The sequence below is a fragment of the Vicugna pacos genome, chromosome 13, assembly GCF_048564905.1.
Source record: "Vicugna pacos chromosome 13, VicPac4, whole genome shotgun sequence".
NCBI lineage: Eukaryota > Metazoa > Chordata > Mammalia > Artiodactyla > Camelidae > Vicugna > Vicugna pacos.
In genome coordinates, this window is record NC_132999.1 from 43,837,581 (window position 1) to 43,855,634 (window position 18,054).

The 18,054-nt window shown below is 47.7% G+C and overlaps 1 protein-coding gene across 1 annotated transcript in view; it reads left to right on the top strand.

Moving 5' to 3' along the window:
- Positions 1-18,054, top strand: part of CSMD2 (CUB and Sushi multiple domains 2) — a 576,739-nt gene that overhangs the window by 333,334 nt on the left and 225,351 nt on the right. Inside the window, exon 14 of the mRNA XM_072974827.1 lies at positions 3,230-3,412. Within this exon, the coding sequence (XP_072830928.1) occupies positions 3,230-3,412 (183 nt within the window). The remainder of the gene's footprint in view (positions 1-3,229; positions 3,413-18,054) is intronic.

Sequence of the window (18,054 nt, forward strand, 5' to 3'; positions counted from 1 at the left end):
ATTCCTTTCCTTTTTTCCCCAGCTGTATCAAGATATAATTAACATATAGCACGTCTATTTAAGGTGTACAACATGCTGATTGATCTGTGTATATATTGCTAAGTGATGACCGCAGTGAGTTTAGTTACCACACCTGTCACATCACCGTATACTCTGTGTGTGGCGGGGGTGGGGGCTTGTGAACTTTTAAGATCTACTCTCTTAGCAACCTCCAACTACACAGTACCATATTGTTAACCATAGTCACTATGTCACACTTCACATCCCCAGGATCTATTCATCTTATAACTGGAAGTTTGTGTCCTTTGACCGCCTTCCTGTTTCCCCACCCCACCTCACGTTACCCTTGGCAACCATCATTCTACTCTGTTTCTAGGAATTCGTGTTTTTTTGTTCCATATATAAATGAGATCATATGGTATTTGTCTTTCTCTGTCTGACTTATCTCACTTAACATAATGCCCTCAAGCTTCATCCACATCACAGATGGCAAGATTTCCTTCCTGTTTGTGACTGAAAAATATTCCATTGTATATGTATTCCACACTTTCTTTACTTGTTCATCCATCCCTGGACACGTAGGTTGTTTCCACTTCTTGGCTATTGTAAATAATGCTGCAATGAATCCCACTTATTCCTTTCAATTGCCACCTCCTGCACAGACTTCAGGCCTCAGTTTAGACATCACCTCCTCCAAGAAGCCTTCCCTGATGTCAGGGCTGGGACTGGGCTGAGGTGAGAGAAGCACTCCCCTTGGGCATAATTTTAAGAAAGGCACCATTAAGTAATGTTTTAATGTAACATTTTTTAAAAATTAAGGTTAATGCAAAATATCAAGGATAAAAAAATCAACATTTCCATAATGACAGGCTCTGACGGCCAGATGGGGGTGAGGCAAGTGAGGTGAGTTGTACAAGTGCCGGGTCAGGTCTGGCCTTTGTATTAAGTTCTGGTATTTTCCTTCGTGTTGGAATTGATTTTTATGTATCAATTTCGATTGTCTAAAAAAAATTGCACTAGGATATTATTTGTCTTAATTCCTGAGTTTTTGGTGCCTTCTCAATTTTTGTGCCCAAGGTGAGTGCCTCTCTCCCGTACCCTATCTCCAGCCCCACCCTCCACGTTTGAATTGGGTGACCCTCCTGGGCCCTTCCACAGCACAAATCACCCTGTGTCATAAATATTTGTTTCCTTGTCTAGATCGTTCTGTCCTTGAGACCAGAGCCCACATCCCAATCTCAAGTGTCTAGCACAGGGATGGGCATACAGTCGGTGCTCATTACTTGCTTCTGGGCTGCTCCCTTCCTCCCCTCAGGACACCTGTTCTCTTGAGCTGATCACACCCTCAGATGAGCAGCTGTGGTCTGGGATGCAGGCAGGCGTACCCCGCTTTTATGTCTTCTACAACACAGTGGGACCTCAGCAGGACACCTTAAATCTGGGTCCTGTCCCAGGCCATAAGCTCCAGCTCCATCTTTAAATACCGGGTAACTTTTACCAGGTCTCAGAGTGCCCACAGTGACAGTCCTTGCCAGGGTCTCACATCCCAGGGAGAGCATGTTTGGAGAACCCTGGAAGGAGAGCTTTGCTGCTTGCTTCTCCAGGCTGACTTGTCCCAGGGACCCCTTCTTCCTTTCCTTCAGATCCCCTGGGGCTCTGGGGCCTGGAGTAAAGGGGCCACCTTCCCGGGAAGGCCCCAATGGCTCCCCTCCCCCAGCCCTGGCATGAGCTCCCTTCCCGGGAGGGTCAGTTGTACTTTCGGGTGTGTGTAGAGGGAGAGGCCAAGGGCACGTGTGAGAGGAGAGGTGGACAAGATGACCTGGACTTGAGGCCTTTGGCCTGAAGTCGGGTCACACAGACCCTCTCCTTTCTCCCTGCTCCTGAGGACTCTCACTGTTTGACTCAGGTCACAAACACACACACATACACACGCGCGCACAATCCCAGCCAAAGCACGTCTCCCTCTGCTGACTCTCAGCAGAGGACTGGTTTGCAGGGTACCACGAACATGACAGTCAAGAGCCCATCCACACAAGGCAGGCCTTGCTGGGAGCTAACCCGACAGGCCCACATGTCCCACCAGCTGGGGTAGGAAAGCTTTGGCAGGATCACGCCTCCAGGACCACGGACAGCCACCTTGGAGACCTGGTTCCTGACAGCCCATAATGGTGTCTGAGAAAAAGGCAGGGTCCCTTTTTGCTTGACAGTCCTGGGAAGGTGTCCAAAATCTTCCCGATACTCCAACCTCCTCTCTCCCAAATCGCAGGACTCCTGCAGCCCTCACCTCACCAGCTGTCACTTCCATTCATGACTCCCTGTCCATCCTACAGGGCACTTTCCTCCCTGGGAACTGGGCTGCTTCCCCGCCTCCCTCTCTCCTATTCTCCACTCCCTCCCTCCCCACCTTGCAGCTCACAGCATCAAGCACAGGGCTGGTGGAAGTAGGGGTGACTGGAGGAAACTCCAGGGACTTGGCCAGGACAGACTCCTTTCCTGGATAATCGGGGCCCTGGGTGGCTCTCCCACGAGGCAGCCGGCCCACCCTGCTCCCAGAGCCCAGGCCCCAGAGCCATCTCAGGGAGACCACTACATGTCTGACTCACCACGGTCAGTCGGAGCAAATGAACTTTAAAAGCATGTTTAATGAGTCGTTTGTTTCATTTTGCCTGCTCCCATCTTGAATTGAATTAAAAATATATCTTCCTGAAAGTGCTTCTGTATCAGAAGGCGGTGAGTATTGATTCTCACTTAATCTCTGGTTGGGAGAAAGGCAGGCAGTGAAGCATCAGCGGCCTTCTCATCCCATGCTTGCCTCGGCGGCTCAGGAATGGACTGAGCTTAAACTCCATCAGGCAACATTAGTCATCTGAATGCAGGATCAAGTCAGTAAAGGAGTCTCCAAACTGCAAACTGGCGAATTCCTAGGCTGGATATCTCACCAAGAATGGAGACCCACCTTCCCTGAATGAGAAAAAAAATCCAAGCACCTGGAAAGCTCTGTGGACACAGAGTCTCAGGCATTTGAGAGCTGGAAGGACTGTTCCCCTCTAGGATGCTGTGTTAAAAAGGACTTTGCAGGGTTTCTCGTTACAACTCCACCTGGATGGGGGTTGCTCCCAGCCTGGCCTCCTGGCGAAGGTCCAGCAGAGCCTGCGACATGGCCGGCCCTCCAGCTCCGGGAGGCGTGGAGTCACCGTGTGTCTCTGTTTTCTCTTTCCCTGTCTTTCAGAGATCGAGCAGGGCAGTTGTGGAGACCCTGGCATCCCTGCCTATGGCCGGAGGGAAGGCTCCCGATTTCGCCACGGTGATACCCTCAAGTTTGAGTGCCAGCCTGCCTTTGAGCTGGTGGGGCAGAAGGCAATCACGTGCCAAAAGAATAACCAGTGGTCGGCTAAGAAGCCAGGCTGCGTGTGTAAGTGAGCAGGGAGGGGGCCACTGGGGGGTCTCCACCGAGAGGCCGGGGACCCGTGTCCTAGCTAATCCGGGGGCCCCACCCTTGGGAACCTTGCAGGTCATAACGGCAGCTTCACTCTGGTTGGTTTCTTCTCCGCACAACGTTGCTGGCTGGGTCCTCATTCCTGGCAGTAACATGGACCGTAGCACCGAGAATCGTTGCTCTGAACGTTTGGGGGCCTTCTTCAATGCCGTCTTACTCCCCCTGGTGACCCTTGAGAGCAGGGCAGAGGCTCAGACCCCAGCGTTTCCTCCTCACCCCTGTTGCCGTCAGTGACACTGTACAATTGAGCCAGGGCAGGAGGGAGTGGCAAGTGTGTAAGTTAGCAGGCTCTGCCTTGAGGGTTGGGGTACTGCAAGAGACCATGGCCTTGCCAGGGTACAAGACATCTCATCAAGTTGCTTCCTCTTGTATTGGATTTAAGGAGAGATGGGGATTGAGCTGTCTTTGGATTGTTGATCTTTGGGAGAAAGGGTTGGCATCAGGTGTTCTGTTCTCCAGAGAGAACAACGAATCCCTTCTTCCTTCCTCTGGGATGCTGTGACCACACTTTCCGGTGCAAATAGTATGTAAAGTCCTGGCTCCCAAGGAGATTGGCTGGTGTGAGGGGCTGTGTGTAGGAGGAGCAGGCTTGGTCTTTGTTGGGTAATCAGGTTCTTCTTCTCTGGGCTGTCACCTCGTCTTCTCCCAATCTCGCCGCCCCATCTCCTCCATCCCTTACAGTCTGCTTCTGCCAGGGAAGGGCAGGCAGCCTGACCCTCTGTACTTTCTCCCACCCCAGTGGGCATCTCAGGGCCTCTGAGTGCTGCACACTAGAGAGTGGTGGCCCCTCGGGGCTGGGAGAGGAAGAACGTGGGAGGAGATGAGGAAATATCAGTGATGACTGAGAATCTGGCATGTGAGTTGATGAGCTGGATCATACCACGGCGGACTGTGCTTTCCAAACAACAACCAAAAAATCACCTTATTTAGTTGACAAAGTATTTCTGATTACTTGTGAGTTTATGTAAAAATTCTTGCAGAGGTTTAAAGATCAAATCACTCCTGGCTACACATTAAGCAAATCACCCTTACAGAAAAAAATAAAATTGCAGGAAATCTGCCCATCTCTGGCCCGATACGGTAGGAATGTAGTGCCCGACAGTGCTGGCCACATAGCACACTGGGAGCGGACAGGACCCAGAGGGGCAGGGGAGGTTAGCAGGGAGCAGGTCAGGGCAAGTGGGAACAGAGGGGCTGACAGTCTAGACAAAGCTCAGGGCCAAGTAGGTGGGCGGCGTGGAGCTCTGCAGGGCGGGTTGGAGGCAGGGCCCCAGGAGGCAAAGGTACAGACTGTGGGAGCTTCAGGTACCACGAGGGCTCCATCTCTGACATCCATCTAGATGAAGCAAGGCAGGGAGAACTGGACAGGGTCAGGCATCTGCAGCAGAGTGCCCGCAGGAGCGAAGTGTGTAGCCAAGCCCTCCAGCTACTCAGGACCAGGATGAAGTTCCCTGCCCCACAAGCTGAGAGCCGCAGGTGGCAGAATGCTACCTTGGGGGGCTGTCGTCCAAGCCCTTCAGGAGCTTACTTGACCCTTTGGCTCTTAGAATTAGTTTCAGGAAATCTTTCTAGAACCTTCGTTAAGGACTGAAGACCGTGAAGTGCTGTTCAGCAGGCCCTTTGTTTCCAGAAGGAAAGCTGGCAGCCTCTGGCGAGCTGGGCACTGCTTACAATCGGCTGAGAAGCAGGGCAGAGCCGTCCTGGCAGGTCTGGGGCGGGGCACTCTGTGGTTTAAAATGAGGAAGAGGAGCCCGAGGCTTGTTGATGAAAACTGTGAAACAGACCCTAGTGGGGAAGGGGGTGGGTTTGGCATGGCGTTTCTTCTTCTGGATGATTCTGGGAGATGAGGGATGGTGCCCCCAAGGTACTCCCATAACTCAGGTTTTTCCGGTCATTTAGGTGTAACAGACACAGCTTGAGTCTCAGAGATGCTGGCTTCAGGGGAGGAGACCAGAGAGAGCCAGCTGGCCCTGTGCCTTTGCACCATGTGGCAAGGTTACGAGGCAGCACCATCTGTCCGCTCTCTACTGAGTACCCAGCCTCTAAGCCGACGCATCCCGGGCTTTGCCCTCAGGGAGCTCGCAGTCTAACTGGTGGTGAAAGATGTTACTAAGGAAATCCTGGTGCACTGAGAGAACTTTGGATTCAAAATCTGGAGACCTGTGTCTTAGGCCCGGCTCAGCTTCGTGGCGACGGCCAGGGCAGCTTCTCTCCGGAGTTCGGTTTCCTCATCTATCCGATAGGGTGGCCGTCCCCAGATTCTAAGCCTCTATGATCATAGTTACAGAAAAAGACGATGATGGCATGGACAGTCCTCACATTTTCCGTGATGAGTGCTTGGAAATCACTTCTTAGAGCGGATCATTCATAGACTGGCTCATCATTCGAGGGATAATGTTAAAATTCGGCGTCCTGCTCCTGGCCCCAGATCAAATATACTGTAGTGTGTGATCAGTAGAAAAGGGACATCTAGAAGCATCTATAAAAATATAAAGCAGTACAGTCCATCTCTATGTTTTATAAAGTGGTCAGAAATGTACATATAAAAAGCACCTCTGATATATAAAACAGGTAAACAGCAAGGTCCTACTATAGAGCACAAGGAAATATTCGATACCTTGTAACAGCCTATAATGAAAAAGAACATGAAAAGGAACATATACACGTGTAACTGAAACACTATGTACCCCAGAAATTAACACAACATTGTAAACCAACTATCTTCAATTAAAAAAATAACTTTTGAAAAAAGCGTCTCTAGCAAAAGTCAGCTTAAGTGCCCTAAATTTTATCACACATTAGTCGTGATAAATATTAACACAAGATTTAGCAAACAGGACTGTTCTTTCCTTCGTAGGGTTTAGAAGAGGGTTGGGGGGATTATTTTGATGGCTCAACTTTCTTTGAACAATAGCCCAGAGACGCGCACAGCAGAGCTCATTTCTTCTTGGAAACATTTTCTTGAAAACAACTCCTTACTAGGGAATTGGCCTGCCGGGACGATACAAACACACGCTTTCCTTCATGTTCCAAAACATTTTCTGTAGCAAGCAGAGACTTCAGAATCATTTCGTTGGCTTTTGAGCTACTCTCACCATAGTCGATGCTCAATAGATGGTCTTTTTGTGTTTGTGTCGGTTTCAAAGAAGATGGTGTTTCTCACAGTGAAAAAAAAAAAGCATATTGAAAGAAAAAGATGGAGCCAGGCTCTTTTACTCTCTCTTCCTCCTTGTTTGATTCACATCTCTGGGGATCGCTGCTCTGAGTCAGATGCCAGTAGTACCACTTTCCATCCATCCAGCAGTGTTTACTGCAAGTCTGCCCCATGCCGGCATGGGAGTCGGAGCTCTTCGGACTCTGCCTGAAAAATGTGCTCAACCCAGGATCTTAGTGAGAAAGCGCCACCCTGGGGGGCATGTGCTCATCACCTTCCCAGAGGGTCCCCCCCCATTTCACCCCGTTCCTTACAGAAGAATGGAGAGCCTTTCCCACACAACCCTCCCACTTATTCCTCCACAAGGAGAGATACAAGGGAAGGGAGATACAAATAACTCTGATGGTGGTTTGCGCAACACTTGATGCTTTGTTGACAGGCCAGCAGAACACTTCACACTTCCTAAGGAAGCCAGGAAACCAATTATCAGTCCATTAGCAGCCACTTTCAGAAGATGTTTCAAAACAGCCTTCACCAGAAAAATGCCAAGAGTGTACGGATGCAAGCTTCCCTTCGCCATTTTGTAAACCACCTCGAGAAGGTGTGAATCCTAATTGCTCAGTTCCTGGCGTATATAGCGTATGTGTGAAATGTGAATACACTGGAATATATATAGTGTAAGTTACAAATCAGCAGCTGAACCTTGAGGGACCAAGGGAGGGAGAAGTGGGTCCTTAGGTGCTCAGAGAAAATGTCGCAGAGGATACAGGGCTGGAGCTGGGTCTTGAAGATTTGGGAGGCAAAGGAGGGTGTTCCACTACAGGAAGTGGTCCTCTCCTGGTACCTTCCTGTCTTTTCCCCAGCTGAGTTCCTCCTGCTAATTACCCCTCCCCCCACTCTGGACACACACACACACACACACACACACACACATTTCTGGACAGAGGAATGGATTAAGTCCTAGGGTCACCAGGATTCTCAGCCTCAGCACTACTGACATTTGGGGCCAGGTAATTCTTTTGGGGAGAGGCAGACTTGTGCACTGTAGGATGTTTTAACAGCATCCCTGTCCTCTACCCGTCAGAAGCCAGTAGTGCAACACCAGCCTCCCACTGCCAGTTGTGATAACCAAAAATGTCTCCAGATATTGCCATGTATCCTCTGGGGAAAAAGCCACCCAGGATGGAGAGCCACCAGCCTAGGATAACCCAGTCCTGTCAAATGCTAAATGTGATGACATCTGTGTGTTTACACTTTAAGTTAAGCTGCAACTAAAATCCATTCCACTGTGAGGAAGCAATGGGCTAAGGAAGATGCCAGCATTTATTCCATGTTTTGTGTCATTGGGAAGATAGGAATCTTCCCTACAACTCTATGGGGTATTCTCTCATTTTACAGATGAAAATAAAGTTCAAGGAGACTAGTTAACTAGGCTCAGAAGTTGCAAAACTATGAAATGATGGGCTGGGTTTTAAAATATTAATTGACAGACCAGACTCCTAGTCCAGATCCTTTACTTTCTCCATTGCACCAGATTTCCAGAATTCAAGGGGTCACCTGTAGCAGGAAGGACAAGGAAGCCTTAGGACAAAAATATTAGGCCAGAATACAAAAACAAACTGCTGTCTGAGTTACTCCCATGAAGTGACAGAGATTGATTGACAAGAGTTAAACAAATTCATGAAGGTGAGACCCGTGGCTCTTGTCGGGACTACACTAGTATCACATACCAATATGTAGTATACCAGTGTCAAAGGCATTTCCTCATCTTTGTTTTTTCTCATTCCTCCCACTCATCCATTTATCCATCCATTTTGGTTTGTTGAGCACCTACTGTGTACAAGGTCAGCTGCATAAGAGGGGATGGCTGTTGCTGGGAAAATTCTAAACTGGAGGGCCTCTGGGGTGATTGCACTCAGGTTAAAGGGGCAATCTCTTAGTGTCATGTCCTGGATAATGTGCTGGAACTCTTTCAAGAAGTATCTGGAGCTCAACGGCCATGACTTAACACGGGCTTTTGGTATATTCTAGTATTTTAAAAGCTTAAATAAATGTAAAGGTTTAAAGACATAAGATACTCTTAATTTCACTTCCTTAAAACAAAACCAGTTTCAAATTTGGTCATTCCTTATTGATTATTACCCATATACACATGTATTTCATATGGTTTTAATCGAGGTGAATATACCACCTTGCATTCTGTCTTTAAAAACTTTAAAAGACTTCCTGTTATGTTGCTTATCTTGCCGTGTTACTACGTGTCGTTTATAGCGATCACTCTTAATATCTATGGAATATTCTGTCTAGTCAGTGGACCATGACTCAAGTCAACCAATTATGTTCAATTATTTTTATATGAGGCTGTAACGAACATCCTCAAGCATATGGCCTTTTTTTTCTTTTCTTGAATTATTTCCTTAATATAAATTTCCAGGAATGAGATTGTTGGGCCAAAGTATGAATGGTTAAAAATAATTCTTGATGTATACTCTTATTGCTCCCCCAAAATGTTGTGCCAGTTCATAATCTCAATAGCTAAAGCTTAACGGTTAAGAACAAGATTCATAGAATGCATGCCCTTCCCACCCGGAAATGTGACATGTATTTCTCCTTTATGTTCATCGACTTCACTTTTCTAAGTATAGCAACTCTGTGGTTTTCTTCACATAGGTCACATGTATCGCTTGTAACTTTTATCAGCATCGACAAACCTCAAGTATTTGTGTGGCCTTTCAAAAGTTACTGATTCAATAGGCATAAGTTGAATATATCCCTCCAGCACACCCTTGTCAACTTCCGCCAAGTGCCAAATGTTATGATAAGTGCTGCGAATCTGGAGATGAGCTGGGCACAGCCCTTGACCTCAAAGAGCCCACTCTCACATGAAGATAGACGTAATTATGCAAATTAAAGGGGACTCTTGTGGTTCAAAAGTTAGTTTTTCAACTAGAAAGCATTGGTGAATCAGATGTGTTTAGAACCTGCCCCGTGAAGATTCGTTCTTTTATTTCACACACATTTGCTGAGTGCCAGCGACGTGGTAGGCGTCATAGCGGGTGCAGAGCAAGAGAGCAGCAGTCCTTCTTCTCATAGAGCATAGACTTACGTCATCACTGTTAGGATAGTTGGGCCTCAAAGATGAGGGGACAGAGTTGGGGCCCTGCTGGGAAGGGAGATACCCTAGAGGCAGTACTCAGTTCTGAGGCCCTGGGGTTTGGGCCTCTGCAAAAGAAGGATTTTCATTGGATACACTGACCCACATACCCACAGATACTCACACACATGCACACGCAATGCACTGCCAGTCTGAGTACTTGATTTACCACGGTCCCTAAAGGGGTTGGCTGCCGCCAAATGTATGTGAGTGAAAGAAGGGAGGTGGGGTCCATGGGAGTAGGGTCTGGAGAGAGACTGCTGGGTACCCATGGGCTAGAGGCATGTGCCTGTTGGAGCAAGAGGTATGAATGTGATATTAGGATTTCCATCCCAGGACCGTGGACAGAGACTTCGGACCTGGCCTTTGTCCAGCTGGCCTGGGTCCAGCCCTGCCCAGGAGGGACTTGGGGCGTCTGTAATTTGCAGCCCCTATGTAACAACTGTGTACTGCACGTGGCTACAAGAATGTTGTGTTGGTATTGTCCTTTCCGGTTTGAAGGCTCTTCCTATATTGTGGGTAGAAATTCTTTGTGGTATTTGATATACATATTTTCCCAGTCTCTTGTTTTCGCCTTTCTTTCTCTTTGTTTTGCTATTTTGCATTGTGCAGTGGTTTTACATTTTTATATACAGAAGTCTCTCAATATTTGTGATTTCTTTTCAAAGCTGACAGAGTTCTCATTCTGTCACAGATCTGACAAACAGTTTGTTCTATTTTTGGTTCTTTGTCAGTAATTTGGTCTTTTTTTAAAAAAAAATATAGCTTGTTAATCCATCTGGAGTTTATTTAGATGAGTGTATGATATTGTCCAAACTATTATGCAGTTTTCCAACACAATTTATTAAGTAATTCATTTCCCTTTTGATTTGAGGGAAATGAATTTTTCTACCACATACTGAATCCTCAAATGTAATTAAGTCTATTTCTTGAGTCACCACTTTTTTTCTGATGCTCATTTCTATCTTAGCACTGGTATTGAATAATTTTAATTGTTGTTCTATAATATGTTCTAATATCTGGCAGAGCTGGAAACTGCTCCTTCCTCCCTTAATTATTTTCTCTTTCAGAGTATTCATTGTTATTCTCATCTGTTTGCTGGTCAAGATTAATTTTAGAATCGTTTTGTCGTAGTAAAAAAAAAATCCTATTGGGATTTTGTGTGTGGGCTCCTATTAAACTATAAATTAATTTGAGGAATATAAGCATTTTTTTAACCTACACAGCCTTCCCATCCAGACACATGGTGTGTCGTTCTCTTTGTTCATCTACTTTCATTTTTCTAAATAGAACAGCTTTGTGGCTTTCTTCATATAGGTCACACACATCGCTTGCTAGCTGTCTTTTTAAATAGGCAGGTGCTTTTTCATTCCCCTCCCACCTCGAAGCCCTGTGCACAGGTGAGACATGTCTCGTTTTCCCTCCTCTCTGTGACTGAACCCTTGCATTCTCCATAAATATATAATCCCATATTTTCCAGGGCAAGTGCAATTTCAAGCACCCTTTCCTTTGTCCTGGGAGATACGATCGCAATAGCCAGAGTCCTTGGAAATTGCCTTTTTCAGACATTCAGAGCCAGAATTGCGATCAACTGAGGTTTGAAAGCATCAGCCTCAGTGTAGGTGATGATAGTCATGGGAACTGCTCGTGGGCAGGGGCAGGGGCCATGGCAAGGGCGGTTTGAGCTTCCTCTGCTGATGTAACCTTCTACTCATTTCTCTGGGCTTCCTTAAAGGTCCTGTTAACCCATACATGGCCCCGGGAGAGAAGCAGGGAACCTGGGGATTGCTTTGGTCCAAATTTGTATTTCAGGTCCATTGCTAGAAATTGAAAATTAGCACATGTAGTTCCAAGCCCCCTTCTTGTGTTACCCAGTTCCCCCAGAACCTGGACACTGAAGACTTGTGGTCTCCCTGTGCTAGTGATGTTCAGAGCTGTGGGCACGTGCTCTGTAGAAGAACCCCTAGGCATCCAAAGGGGTCGTTTCCTTGAGCAGAAGGTCCTGATGGTGGCGGAAGGTGGGAAGCCTGTGTGTCTGCCCCTGCAGTGGGGAATGGGCGCTGCAGTCTGGGTGTGAAGCATGCCGGGACCACAGGGGCAGCCTGGTAAGGGTAACCCAGAGCTGAGGGAGGCCAGGGCTGGGAGAATTGACCACACAGGTGTCTACCAGCATTTCCTATCAGACTATCCAAAGCAATAGAGTCAACACTTGTCCTCCCAGGCCAGTGTGTTCAACCTCACACATCTCCTGTTACGCTTATTCTTAAATTGGCAGATACCTGATGGGGGAAGGTGCTTTCTGGGTTGAATTGGGTCCTGACCCAGGGGACAGGGTCTCCCCGTGCAGGGTATCCCTGCCCCAAAAAGAGGCTGCAGTTTCCCTGAGAGCTTCACTCGCAGCAGAAACTGGAGAGGAAACCAAGAACCAGAACAGAAACCCAGTCCCTGGGCGTGGGCACACATGGTGGGGCACGATGGCAGGCAGGGAGGGTCCTGACACTGCGGGCCTGTGGCTGTGCTGAGCTCCTCACAAGCCCACCAAATGTGATGCTTTGGAGCCATACTCACATCTGCTCTGAGGGGATGGGACTTCCCTCTGACCATCAGGCATGGCTGGGCTGGGCTCGGGATCTGGCTGTAAGAACTGAGCCCATGGAATTAAGGTCTTCAGTGTACCCCATAGGGTCTGATCAGGCAAAGACTGGATGTGAAGGGACAACTCACAAAGGAGGCTACCAGCACATCCAAGGAAGTAGAGTCAACACTTTTCCTCCCAGACCAATATCATTGTTACCTTTATTTTAAATAGACACTTTATGGGGGAAGGGGATATCTTGGGCCCTGTCCAATATAAAATGGACCCAAACCCAGCTAATCATTAGAATCACTCATAGACTCTTTTTTTAAATTGAAGTGTGGTCAATTTACAGTGTTCTCTTAGTTTCTGGCATATAGCATAGTGATTTAGTTATACATATATATATATATCTATATTTTCCTTTCCATATTCTTTTTCAGTATAGGTTATTATAAGATATTGAATATAGTTCCCTGTGCTATACAGTAGGACCTTGCTGTTTATCTGTTTTATACATAGTAGTTAGTATCTGCAAATCCCCAAAACTCCCAGTTTATCCCTCCCCACCCCTTTTTCCCCCTGGTAACCATACATTTGTTTTCTATGTCTATGAGTCTCCGATGAAGACAAACAGATGGCCAATAGGCATGTGAAGAAATGCTCAATATTGCTAATTATCAGAGAAATGCAAATCAAAACTACAATGAGGTATCACCAGTCAGAATGGCCATCATTAAAAAGTCCACAAACGATAAATGCTGGAGAGGGTGTGGAGAAAAGGGAACCCTTCTACACTGTTGGTGGGAATGTAGTTTGGTGCAGCCACTGTAGAAAAAAGTATGGATATTAAAAAAAAAACTTCATAGGTTTTAAAAAGTACAGAATCCTGGTGTCATTCCCAGAAATTCTGATTCAGTAGATCTGGGATGGGGCCCAGGAATTATTGTTCAAACACTTTCCTAGGTGATCTAGATTAGATTAGTGAACCCCACTCATAAGGAATACCTACTGTGTACCAGTCGCTTGCAGGGGAGTTTGGGATCATTCCTGTGGGGCTTGGTCCCCTAACAAGACAGCAGTCCCTTGAGGTGTGTGGCTGTGGTGTCTGTGGTGGTACATTGTGGTCATATGTTGTTGCTGAAAGGCTGGCCAGGCTGAGATTGCCATAACTCAGTCGTTATGATGGTGGTGGCCTTCTGGGGTCCAAGGAAGGTCGACTTCCATGTTGATATCCTGCCAAGGAATGGGATGCAAAGTTCCGTACTGTGACGTTACAACTTGATGTTGCGATTGCCTTCCTTTCATTTCTTTGAATGCGGCAAAATGTGGAGGGGAGGGCCTGCTGCACACCCGGCATTGTGCTGCTCAGCACTGGCGGAGGGATGGGCATAATTCTAACATGGTTCTCGTCCTCCAAGAGCTCATGTTCTAGTGAGTGTAACAAGTATATACTTTTATTACAAAGCAATATTTGAATTATTGGCATTTAGAGATGTTGGCACAAAATGCTACCAGAATGTATGGACGGAAATTTATTTCAATTGGAAGATTCTCGGAAGATTTCTTGGAGGATCATAGCACAGGCAAAATTTCAGCCCAGTCCAACCTAGGAATCCGTCCAGAACTAAACTGCAACACAGCACAGAACAAGGCCCAGTCCAAAGGCCATATTCCTATAGCTAAGGTTCCTGGTTCAAGGTATCTGGGGACGGCAGCCACCTAGGTGGACTGGGGGCTGGAGAAACTGACCAAGCTTCAGGGATCTTACCCCAGACTGTGACCTCTGCTTGTGGGTGGAATAGGTATCTCTGAAATTCTCAAGTCAGCTTTCAACTTTGGGATCAGAGTGAACGCGTTCTCTTCTCTCTGTAAAATTCTCGAAAATCATGTGTATGCCAAGTGTGTTCTGATGCAGCACCATGGACAGCGCCTTCTCCACGGCGCTCCGCGTGTCTGCTCAGAGTCTCTCTCATCAGGGTCTGTTTTCACAGCTGCTGGCTCAGGAGCCGGAGCTTGCAGCTCTCCCAGTACCCTGCCGTTCTGTGAGCCTCTGGGTGAACTTGTCATCTCACTTGGTCGGAAGTACATCTTCATCAGTGCTGGGTGTTGGGGGTATCCTTGGCTTCTGTGGTTCCTGGGGAGGCACTGCTCAGCTTCTCTAGGGGTTGGCTTTCAAGGAGGGCCTTAAGCTGCCCCTCTTGTGGGAACATTGGCCCTTCCTCCAGTCCTATGCACAAAGGCAATCTTCTGGGGGTCTCAGAGGATGGGCTTAGATACCAGACTGCTCCCCTAGGCTACCTGGTTAATTCCCATCTTGCCCAGTCAGGTAAAGCTCTCCCCATGGTCTTGAAGGTAGCTCTCTTAGGCTAACCATAAACTTCCCTGTATCATCATAGATTCTTCTGGAAGTAAATCCAAACATACTTTCTTCTGATCAAGTTGAACAGCTGCTAAGTGTTCTTTTCCAGTCTGCAGTGGCTGGTGATTTGTGGTATGACTGGGCTTAGGACCATGGCTCACTCTAGACTCCCTGAGTGAAGACGTTCTACTGAAACAGCCTTGGAGAAGATGGCGGGGCTCTCTGACATCTAAAGCTCGGGGGCTCAAGTGAAGAACAGGCCCTGAGCGCCTGAATGACCTGTAGTCCTAGGGGCACCTTCTGAGCTGTTGGGAATGTAGTCTAGACCCTGTCTTGAATTCCCCTGAGCTAACAGGAAGGCTTGGGTTCTTGGGCTACATCATGCCAACATACTTTTCTCACCAGTTAAGACCTGTGTCTGGCTGATGAGGTTAATTAAGAATAGTTTATGCTAACCCAAGTAGAGGGCACAGAGGCCAACTGAGATCTGCCCCGTGATGAGGAGCATCCCCTACGAGTATCACTCAGGGGTTCTGGGGGCTGGCACGAGCAGCTGGAGGACCTCTTAGCAGTGAGAAGTACTTTTGAGTAGCCTTTGCCTGGCACATGGAAGGACTGAGCCATCAGGGCACCCATGACTCACCCTGCATGGCACAGGGTCATCAGACTCCCTGACAGAACTCAAGCTGACAGAATATTTGAGCTGTTTAGCCCCACATACCTCTGCACTGCTGATAGATTATGTCTCCTTTCCTAAGTTGGTCTTCCCAGAGAAGGTAGCACACCAAGTCAGAGTTAGCAACCAAGAAGTCATTCCCACAAATGAGGAGTTTGGTCAGAATCCTCTGGGTTTGGAGTTACCTCCAAGAGATACTGAGGACTGGAATGCAAACTTTTTGTTCTGGAGTCTTGCTTGGCTCCCTGCTGGGGAGAGGTGGAGGGACACCCTTCCCACTACCTCAGCAGGCTGGTTGAGACTTGAAGACACACTGAGCAGAAGCCCATGTGGAGACCTGGCCTCCAGCAGCAGATCTGAGAAATGTCTCTTGCTTGAAATTCAACAGAAATTGAATGCATAACTCCCGCATGCCCAGGCATGGGGCTGCATTCAGTGCCTTCAGAAGCTTCATCACTATGAATCTTCACAACAAAAGTGTGACTTAGAAGTGGTTAGTCTACTTTTTCTATATGTGGAAATAGAACGGGAGGTACAGAACCCTCCCCTACTCCCAAAAGTGTTGTACAGCTAGTAAGTGAAAAACAACAGGCAAACACAAGTTTTTCAGGATTCATGTTTACTCCAACTTTGGCTGGTGGCTTGGTTTGGCTGTGTATATTTTCCAAAGCGTTTATGGTCTGTTTTCAAGGTAAAAGCTGAGCCCCAGGAGTGTGGACTCAGTTCCTTCCCAGGAGTGCAGAGCAGGGACTTTCTTCATGCTTTGTTCCATGAGGGACCAGATCTGTCTTGGGAGCTGGTGACTGGAGACCCTCAGCCAGCCGCTGAGAATGTGAGACCCCAGTTCAGAGGCTGGCTTTGGCAAGGACCTCGGAGCAGGTCTGAGGAGGGTTTAAAGCCTAGAGTGAGCCCCAGGAATGGTTTGGGTGGGCAATGTCCCAGAGGTGTAGCAAAAATCAGTGACAACTGCAGGGTGATTCCAGGCAGCAGGTAATTCCCAGAGGTTGGCATTGGGCTGATAAGCAGTAGTTTACACCAAGAAGCTAGTCAGCCTCTAAAGGGGTACAGGGATCAGGGTCCAATCAAAGGAGGCAAGAACTTAGCAGTGGTCAGATCCCTCCCAGTGTGCTTCGGTTTAAGATTCCATTCCTGAAGGGGATTGGATTGTGAATGCGGAACTTGAGGCAGAAGCTACTTTCTCAGGATATAGGACACCTTTGTGGAAGGGGGATTAAAAGACCATGTGTGGGGTGACCATACTTCCATATTTGCTTGGGACCATCCCATTGCCTTCTTTTATCCTAAGGTAGCTATTAGTGGTACCATCTTTCATTCTCAAAGGTGTCCCAATTTGGGTGCTGTATTATGTGGCCTCCCTAGCCATGACCCAACAGACATTGTGCCAGGGAAGGCATTGAGCCTCAGCTGAGTGCTTTGGATGCTGGGTGATCTCTGAGCCAAAGACCTGAGAGGCACTATAATTGACCCCTTCCTTCCTCTCCCCTCATCCTGCACCACTCACCCCTCACTTGTTCTTCCCAGACACACGAGCCCTCTTTCAGACCCTCAGATACTCCAGACTCTTTCCTACTTCAGTGCCTTTGACTTGCAGTTCCCCATGTTGGAATGCTCCTCAGGAGGCTGGATCCTTTTCATTGCCCCTAAAACTGTCACCTCCCCAGAGAGGCCTTGTCCAACCACCCTATTTAAAAGGGCTATCCTTTGCTTTCTGATTGCTCCATAGAACCTTTCCATAAGTATATTAGTCAGCTTTTGCGGTGGCATCAACAGTGCACAAATCTCAAAGAATGGCACCGACAAATATTTATTCGTTACTTCATCCCATGAGGGCTGTAGGTCAGTTGCAGCTCTGTGGGGCTCAGATGGGCTCTACACAGCCTTTCATTCTGGACGTGCCTGCTGGGACGTGCCGATGTCATGTCCACTCACCTTCCCTGGGTTAAAGCTAGTCCCAAGGCCAAGCCCAAAGTCAACAGGTGGGCAAGAGGGCTCTGCCTTAAAGGAAGCAGGGGAGGGAACAAATGACTGTGATAACACACTCCAAGTAACACACTCCAGCACAACGAGCTATGCTTAGTTATTTATTGATTGCCTGGTGCCCTCAGTAGACTGCAAACTCTGTAAGGGTATATATCTTGTATCTCAAATGCCAACCAAATAGCAAGTTTTTAGTAAGTCCTGGTTTCCTGTTTTTGTTACTCTTGTTATTAATCATATTAGTATTGGTGTTGTGATACAGACAAAGACAACAAGGTAGGGATAGGAGGGGCCCTGGTTCTGAAGACACTTGGCCACCTAGATTTCATCCTGTAGCTCTCAGGCTGGTGAGATTGTGGCCAAGGGTGGCTTCGGTACGACCTTGGTCCATTCGGGCTGCTATAATAAAACACCACGGACTGGGGAGCTTAGAAACCACAGAAATGCAGTGCTCACAGTTCTGGAGGCTCACAGTCTGAGATCAGGATGCCAGCCTGGTGGGCAAGGACCCTCTTGCAGTCGCAGTCTTCTTGTGTCCTCACGTGGCAGAGGGGGCCAGGGAGCTCTCTGGAGCCTCTTTTACAAGGTACTGATCGCATTCACGAGGGCTCCACCCTCATTGCTGATGTCGCTAAAGTC